General features: G+C 28.7%; 2 protein-coding genes across 2 annotated transcripts; both read right to left on the reverse strand.

Moving 5' to 3' along the window:
- Nucleotides 1–1,696: 1,696 nt before the first annotated feature.
- Nucleotides 1,697–5,809, reverse strand: LOC109597048 (serine protease 27). Its single transcript, XM_020012684.2, has 6 exons — nucleotides 5,489–5,809; nucleotides 3,646–3,889; nucleotides 3,403–3,587; nucleotides 3,206–3,342; nucleotides 2,890–3,136; nucleotides 1,697–2,212 (listed from the first exon to the last, which is right to left on the reverse strand). The coding sequence occupies exons 1-6, from the start codon at nucleotides 5,640–5,642 to the stop codon at nucleotides 1,941–1,943; spliced, it is 1,239 nt and encodes a 412-aa protein (XP_019868243.1). The 5' UTR covers nucleotides 5,643–5,809; the 3' UTR covers nucleotides 1,697–1,940.
- Nucleotides 5,810–8,452: 2,643 nt separating this feature from the next.
- On the reverse strand, nucleotides 8,453–9,322 carry LOC109597038 (bromodomain-containing protein DDB_G0280777-like). Its single transcript, XM_020012674.2, has 3 exons — nucleotides 9,278–9,322; nucleotides 9,027–9,221; nucleotides 8,453–8,907 (listed from the first exon to the last, which is right to left on the reverse strand). The coding sequence occupies exons 1-3, from the start codon at nucleotides 9,320–9,322 to the stop codon at nucleotides 8,530–8,532; spliced, it is 618 nt and encodes a 205-aa protein (XP_019868233.2). The 3' UTR covers nucleotides 8,453–8,529.
- Nucleotides 9,323–9,694: the final 372 nt, after the last annotated feature.

The raw sequence follows: 9,694 nt of genomic DNA on the forward strand, positions 1-9,694 counted from the left end.
AGGATTAAAAGAGTGCTGAAAAGGTGTGAGCTCATGTAAAAAAATTTTTGGTTAATTATGTGCTCAATTTTCTTTGAATTGAAATAAAATACCTTGCTGTAATTGATTTAATCACTTTATCCCAATTTAACAGCATTAATTATTATAAATAGTTTCAATTATGCAACTGGTTTTTACTTTTAATTTAATTTAAAATAAATGGAAAAGATTGTGGAAGGAATAGATGTCTTGTATAAATCTAATTATAACTATAATTTGTGTCTAAAATATTTGATTTCAACTTTTTTCAACAAGAAATACATAAAAATAGTTAACTTTATTCAAACATTAAAAAATAACGTTACTTATTTTGTGAACAGCAAGATTTATGTTATAGAGCTTTTTCTCTTCCCGCATAACAGTAATGACGATTAATGCTCCCTCGAAAGTTTCAATCTGATTGTGAGGAAAATCTCATCTTGTAGATTTCATGCTGTTTTTTACGCACATCAACATATTCTTCTCCCTACTAGAATCCATTCCTTTTCAGTAAAAAGTTTTTACTGAGAGTAAGTTGTAACTTAAGATAAGAACATCATTAATCATCTGGTTAATCCTTGAGTGAGTAATTTAAGTCCTCTTGGTAGGTATGTACTAAAGGATTACACACATACATAGTACATGAATTACACAAACGAATTGTACAGAACAAAGTCTCATAAAAATATGAATATTTAAAGTATTGGATGCTTCAAAATAATTGATGATTATTATTCATCTTATCATATAATTAATAAAACATCAAATCAATCAATGATATTAGCATTAGATATTGTTCCACAAATAGTTAAATAGTGATATTTGAAATAAATTTAACATATGTTATTCTTACTCGTTTTATTAAAATAATAAAAAATCACATTGAAGTGATTGAGTTATTTTCTAAGGTTGCTCTCGGTTCTGGCGTCTGATCGAAATTACATGCAGATGGGTGCAGAAATATGTATGCTTCAATTTACCCTACTATTGCTCATCTTCATCAAGTAATTTTCCTTTATAGAAAAACTTTCACGCCACTAATATGAATAATGTTTTGAGCTCGAAATATAACTTCCTCAAGATCGAACTAACATTTTAAAAAATATTTTTCATATATAGGACATTAAATATTTTATCCTATAGAATTTATTCATCATGGGAGTATACTCTTGTGCACTGGAGTTACTATTTATATAGATGTATCCAGAAGAATGTTTCGGTTTAAGATTTTTCATAGCGTGGTAACCTTTAGAATTCTTCAACGGCTTATGATATAATCATTTCTAATACACATACGCAAAATTATGAACCCACTTCTGAAAGTTACCAGAAGCAACCATATCATATACACTTCAAAATCTATCCTCCTGATTCTCTGAATATACTATAAAGTTGTATATATGTGCATATTTATATTTATTTTATATGAGTGACTTGTTTTTATTATAAAATATCATTTATACAAAGTAATGTATTATGTAGTTTAAAGTTGACGCAGGGTGTATAACCTAATAATTATAATATATATATATATATATATATATATATATATATATATATATATATATATATATATTATTATATTGGCCCCAAGCCAATTTCCAGCAGAATTTTATAAATATATATAATATTTTTGTGATGGGAGAAAATTCTCCCATCCCAAATGATGCTCAAAACATATAAATAACAGTGTTTATTTATTTAAAAATAAATTATTAAAGCTATTTTTACTATCAGATATACATGAGAACATAATAAAATATCACTCAGCATTGTTTCTACTAGGAACAAATTTACCTAACCGATTCATTCATCTATAGCAAACGATATGAAACACATAATGTAAAAGCCTACTGTTAGTTTTATAGGTATAAGAATAAGTTAAAATAAATGCTGCCATTTAAAATTGCTTACACATTTGTCTAAGACACTCGTTTAATAACGGATCGGATCCACTTAGTAGTGACGGGTACCCTATGGTAAATTCCGGGTTGGTGGGGCTCTCCGCATCCGAAACCGGCACTGGTAATTCCCGCAAGGACCCAACGACCTGCCTCCAGGATGATCAACGGTCCGCCGGAATCCCCCAGACACGCGTCCTGTTGGCCGTTCTCGTGGCCGGCGCACAGCATCTCCTCGTGCAACTCGACCGATATTTGCTTAATCTTGTGCCAGGCCATGCACTCCCTGATGTCTGAAACATGAAAATGTCGTTTCAGTGAGTGATATCAAAAATCTATAACGGATGACCGCTTCCATCACACAAGTTCAAATCAATTTTAATTAATTCACTGTATAATGGACATTTTAAATTTTAACATTTCATATTGGTAATGAGCAGTTTATGTTCAAGCTTTACTTTTTTAATTTTAAAAGTACCTGATATGATTACAAATAATTCATTATTACAATACAATGGCACCAACAATTTGCTAGAAAAGTTTGAACAAGGCTTAGATTGTATATTTTTTCAGGCGGAACATTTTCTAGAAAATTCAGTACAATCCATTCTTTAATGTGGATAATATTGATTATGTGTTTTTTCAATTAAGTATTTAAAACTAAAATTTATGAAAATAGAAACTTTTCCTCTATTTTCTGTTTGTCTAATTTTATGATAAAGTAATTTTGTTTAATACCCTTCTTCTGATTTTTTCTAACTAAAATATTTCTTAATTGTTGTAAAGTATTGTACATATTTTGTAAATATACATTCTTTTCTGATAGGAAAATTAAAGTAAAATAACTAAATATTTTACAAATAATAGTTTTGTATCAATTTCTTTGTTATGTTTCGTTTAGTTCTTCCTCATAGTATTTCACTTCCATATAAATATCACACCTAAACTGCAAAGTATTTTCCTAAATTACCCAATATTGGAACTGTAGCACTCCTAAGGACATTTGTCCCCAGCAACTCGTTCGAGGGCTGTATTTTTCCCCAACCAGCAACTACCGCTTTCCTTCCAATCAATTTCATATCCTCATCCGGCAAACATATCGGTGAAATATGAAAGGTGTGCCCAGCTTCCGTCACTAACTCCAGTAGCGCAATATCGTATCTATCTGGTTGAGTAAGACGATATCTAAAATTCGGATGAACAATTCTTTTCTTGACCTAAAAATAAATCAATGTTATTGTTATTATTTGTCAAAGGTTCAGAAGTTCAGATTGTAGACAGTTTACCCTATGTAATTCAGCAGGTGCCAGTTCTTCCACTTTTCCCGTATCTTGAGTATCTAATTCGCCTAAGTAAACTAAAATATCACGAAGTCTTGAAGTTATTATACAATGAGCAGCAGTAGCAACGTATTTTCTAGAAACTAAATTATAAAGTTTAAATTTATTAAAATTATCATTAATTTATTAAATTTTAATCATACCTAAAACACCTCCACATTGAAATTTTCCTAATTTGATAAATGCTTGCCATGGATACTGCCCAAAAGCCGCTTCTTTCCCACCTATAATCCTTTTACTAAACACCCTGTCTGACGATATACCACATTCTTCATCAACATCATCAATTCTTTTCTGTATCACTGGAACTGGAACTTCCTCTCTTAATCTACGAACAAATACAATTAAGTTACATATAAAAAAAATTGTAAAGTTATATTTGTTACTCGAGTTGTTGTTGAGGTGGTCCTTTGATTTCTAATTCGTTGTTTCCTGAGATGGGGTTATTCTTTAAGTGGCCATGTGGTTTTTTGGACGTGACACAACAGGCCACTATCCAAGGACTAGCGCCGCATCCTGACTGACTCGAGCCACCGACTAGCCAACAGGCAAAGGATAATGTACAAGAATGGGACGATCCTTTACTCTCACATCTCGAAGGATACCCAAACATCGTGACAAAAACCCTTCCTAAATAAAAAAATAATAATAATGAGATAAATAAAATGTAACAAAAATACACAATACTTCCACAAACCTTGAAACATACTGTGTATGTTTATATTGTTACAAATGACATAAGAATTGGTCATTCGATATGTTTGACATTAAGTTTCTTGACAAATTTCTAAATAGAGCTAAATTTTAGTCACAAAAATGTAAAACATGTCGGTAAGAAAAAAACAAGATTCCATCAAGTGTCTCTGTACATTTATAGAAGCAAGGGCGGCTCTCTCAAAATATCTGATGTTGAAAGAATGTCTCAAAAATGCGCAACCGGAAATGAGTGTGGATGCAATGAAGAGATACGCAGCGAAAATGTGGAAAGTAGTCGTAAAATTCCTTAGAAGTCGAAATCTATTAAATCCTAAGAAGGTTACGTTCAATCTCACACCAAAAATCAAAGAGCTGTCAGTGAACAATAGCAATACAGGGAATGGCAAACGTGATGAAGTAACAGCCAGTAATAAAGTAAAAAAACTTAAGAAACTGAAATACGACGCCCATACACAGATATGCCCTAACAGATATCACAACACCATGAAAAGAAATAAATCACCGGATAGAGCGAAGACGCAGAGAGGTAGATCGAGGAAAAGGAATAGTGAAAGGAGTGTGAGGCGTAAGAGAAACTCATCAAGACAGTAACTCTTAATAATGGTTTGGGAAGCAAGAATAAAAGAAATTTGGACTACTTTGTTAAAGAGACAATTAGAAAAATTTAATTTTTGTTAATATTATTTGTTTTTTTACTATTCTGAATATATTAAATATGTTTTCTTCTCGTTTTATTATGTACATTAAGGCTAAATTAGAAGTTTCTTGTTAATGAATTGGCATCACAGATTCAATTAATTTAAATTCGATTTGCCATTTTAAAAATTTATATGTGAGTATTTATTTCCGGTGTCATCGATTTTGTGTGTCAATGTGCAGTTAGACGTTTATATAAATGAATCTAATATAATAATGTATAGATAACTGTAATTTAATACAGAGAATTTAAATAAACAAATAGAGATTTTAACTGCAATTTTTATCTTTATCACTAGGTCATATTATAATTATAACCCTTTGAATAATTAAAAAAATGTCTTTTACTTAAAAGAAATCTCATTAATCTAATTATATTATTATAGAAATTTTTTTCGAAATATAGATGTTTTATTATTAATTTTGTATACCTATAAAAAATATATTTATCCTTATTTTTTATATTTTTATTATTTAAAATAATTAATCAATTTGTGCTCAAATAATTTAGTTAATGAGTTATAAACATCATCAATAAGAGAAAATTATTTTACTCTTAGGAATCCATTTTAATTAATTGGTTCCTTATTTCAAAAAGGTTTAAGAACAATAATCCGAATTTGTATAGAAAAAAAAAACAATTCATTAATAGAGTGCTGCAAATTCAGTAGTGTTAAACCGTTTTATTTACTGCATCGATAAACAATTAATATTATAATTAAAAAATAAACGATATCTCATTACGCTGTTGATTAACAAGTTTACCCATATAGTACTATCGGGTGAAAATAAAGAAAACGAGTGAAACACACGGACCTGTAACACTGACACCTTTCCTGAGCGCGTTCAAGTCGTCGCCGTCATCTCGTGATGTCTTCCTGCTCCATCCATCCATCGGCGACGTCCTCATGGCGGCGCATAACGTCGCGACGCCGCACCAAACCAGATACAGCAGGAAAATCGCACGCATCGCACATTTTAACCCATCCACATACCATCTACCATCACCGAAACTGCACCATGTTTAACTTTTTTTTTTCGTTTATTGACGCGGATGCATCTCGCGGTGGATTGAAAATTGTTTATGTTTACTTGGTGCTGAGGCGCCCGGTAACAGTACCAGAATGGTGGTAACGATGGTAACGGTTGTAAAAGTGACCCACATTGTTTGCGCGAGGAGGACGACGCATGTCTGTCCGGACGGCCGCGACAGAGATGGACGAAATGACTGCAAAATTTGGTTAAATGAACAAGATTAAAAGTATGAGAGGAATATTTTCGTGGGTAACGGTCCGAATTCGAAATTCTTATTTTATTGGTACAACTGTTCGAAAACCTGTTCTGGATTGTTTATTTCAATTGCGACCAGAAAATTATTGTTATTGCTGTGAGCGATTTAACTGTACTGTCGAATTTTTTATTGAATTTTTGGGCATGTGTCGATTGCATTGATGGCACGACATTAATACTGGTGCAGATGAACGGTGATTTTGAAACCATTTAAATGAAATGTCTTTAGTTCCTTTTATTCACTGAATATTTTTAACAAAGATTTCGTATAAACTATACAACTAACGGGTCATAGTTAAATACTGTATTCATTGCCCAAAATTATTGCAATTTAATCAAACTTGACTTGATTACAACAATAACCTAAACATTATTCATTTATAATTTATTAAAGGGTTGTTTTTACTTAAGAAAATGAATTTTACTACTTTAAAAACTTTTTTACCTTTTGGTATATCTTAACTTTTTATGAAAATATTGTAATGTAAAATGGTACGTTGTTGCATTTCCATTAACTCAGAATAACAAATTTGATAGTCATTCAGGTTTGAAAGAGTAATAACAAAAAGTAATTATAAGTTAATATATTTTTCTACTACATTTCTCAAAATATTAAAATATATATATAAAAATAATATTAAACAAAACAAAAATTTTAATAATTTATATAACTTATAACATATACAATAATGTAATTTAATTTTATATTAATAATACTGTAATTCAATATTTAATTAAATATTAATAAATATTAATTTACCCAGATGAGACCAAGAATTTTTTTCATTTAATATCAACAGCATATATAAAAATATTACAATTACCTAGAACAAAATATTTTTAAAAATTTACGTATAATTTAAAACTTTAATGTAATTTAATTTTTAAAATAATTATTTTTGTTTTAATTGCATATTAATAACTACTTATCCAGATAAAATTTTAAAAATTTCAATTGATGTTAATAACTTATATAAAAATAATACAGTTACCCAAAACAAAATATTTTATATATTATTATAAACTTTAATTGTAATTTGTAATGTATATTAATAATCCTAATAATAATTAATATTAAGTACTGGTTTAACTTATTTAAATAAAAGAAAGAAAATTTACAATTATGTTATTGTTAATTATTATTTTTATTTTTTTAACAATTTAACATACATATAATTTAGAACTTTAAATGTAATTTAATATTAAATTAATAATAATTTTTGTCCTTAATTACATGTTAATAAATTATACAATTTATGTATAAATTTAAAACTTTAAAAGTAATTTAATAATATATCAGTAATAACTATCGTATTTATTTACATATTCCAATTATTGTTAAAAAAATATATAAAAATAATAGATTGTCCACTAAAAAAATTTTAATAATTTATATATAAATTAGAACTTTAATTCAATATTAACTGTATTTAGTTATATATTAATTAATACTGATTTACCGTATCAAGATAAAACCAAAAAATTTTCAATTAGTAATAAAAAAATTATATAAAAATAATATAGCTACCCAGGTTAAAAACGTTAATAAATATTGATTTATCGTATCCAGATAAAACTATGAAGTTTCCAATTAAAAGTTAAAAAATTATATAAAAATAATATTTTGTCAATGTATTGTATATATAATCATATATTAATAAATACTTATTTAAATTATCAAGATAAAACCCAGAAAAATTCCAATTAATATTACTCGGAATAAAATTTTTAATCCTTTATATATGATTTAGAACTTTAAAAGTAATTTTATATATTAACACTCGAGAATTGTTAATTGTTAGCGGGCCGGGTAATTTTTACCTTTTTGAAAGTACTTACTTTAAAAGCGGGGTGAGATGATTTTACTCTATTGGTTTACATACGGAACTGAAAGAATTATCTCTTATTTTTTGTTGTCATTCAACAAGTTAGTTTGGACTATTTTGCTACCCGCCTATAGTGTGTTAATATGATATATTGATTTGACATATCCAGATAAAACCAAAACAAATTTCAATTGTAATTAAACAATTGTTTAATACGAACTATAAAATATTATTAATAATATTAATGTAAGGTAATTTGTTTAGTTTACGGCAAAACTAATTAAATTTGAATTTTTAATTACTTTATCATGTTGTTAACTCCTAATAAGTGCATTTAATGCATGATTAACATATGAACATTCAGCATATATTGCCCACATCATTGACCTTTACCTTGAATATTTGTATAAACAATTGTCTTGTGATTTAAGTTACTTGACCTCGTTCCATGACGTAAATTAATTGCACAAATTGCTGCACTATTTAATATCTTGCGAAATCCAGCTTATAGTTAGTAATAACGTTTCTTAATTCATAAAATTAGAAAGTAAGCGGTTTTGCAAAAATTACCGAATTTTAAAACGGTATTTGATTTAATACTTATTCAATTGCACGTGCAACAAACATGACGTTTTTAAATGAAACCAAATAAATAACACTGGTTAATTTATTTATTATTTACATTTACAATAAATTAATATATGTATACAACAACAACAAAAATAAATGGAAATTTAATTATTAACCGTAGTAAACCTGCGTTTGACACGACTCCTGCTGTTGATGTTCCTGCTGATGTAAATATTGTGCTTTCGACTTATAGGACGGACAAGGTGCAGGGACGGCGCTCTGGACCATCTGCATCATTTGTTGCTTCAACTGTTGTTGCAGTTGTTGTTGTAGTAGCTGTTGTTGGTTTGGTACTGGAACATTTTTGTTGCAAGCGTAAGATGGTCTTTGCGGTGTCGCTTGTACTGAAACGCAAGGCTTCTTCGGTACGTATTGGTATTGCAATTGTTCTTGAAGATTTTCGGACTGTTCCTGTTGTTGGTATATTTGTTGTTGGATTTGTGGTTGGGAAGGTACTGAATAAACCATTTTGGGTTGGGTAATTGGAATCTAAAAATTGAAATGTTTCCAACTTGTAGTTAATCCAATACATGAAATAATAATTTGATACAACTGAGAATCAACTAAAACTTCAATCTTAATAAAATTGAATGAATTAAATTACTTACACTCACGGGAACAGAAGGTTGTTCGAAAGTAGCATAGGTGGGTACATTTAAAGATTTGACGGCCCTCGATGAAGGAACATGGTAATGCATAGAAACTTCATGGTGGGTTTTGCATTCCTCCTGCTTTGAGGAAGAGTGGTGGAAATGACTTAATTGATACTCATCTCCTCCACATGAACATATACCTGCTGTTATCTAAAAGTAAAACGTTTATTAACATTTATTGATGCTAATAAAATAAAGAGCACTACCTGCAAAGTTACCAAAAGTACGGCCAAAAGAGCTTGGGAAGTCATGCTGAATGTTAATTACCGTAAAAAGTTTATCATGACAATATTATATACAAAATCTATTATTTTATTTATAATACATTTAAACATAAATATTTTACGAATTCAGGCACGTTGACTTGGTATTGTTATCATTGTGCCAGCTGGGTGGTAGTATAACAAAAACATATTTATGAAAAAATATGAAGAATGCGTTCATGAATTGTTTTATTTATTAACCATTGTCAAATATTATTCAATATAACAAATTCGATAACTAAACCAAAATGAAACAAAACATGACAAAATAAAACTTTATTTTTTTTATAAATACAACAAAAAACATCCTCATTTGTTCGCTAAATATACTATATAAAAAATAATTTAATAATTAATTTA

The sequence above is a fragment of the Aethina tumida genome, chromosome 1 (genome assembly GCF_024364675.1).
Source record: "Aethina tumida isolate Nest 87 chromosome 1, icAetTumi1.1, whole genome shotgun sequence".
NCBI lineage: Eukaryota > Metazoa > Arthropoda > Insecta > Coleoptera > Nitidulidae > Aethina > Aethina tumida.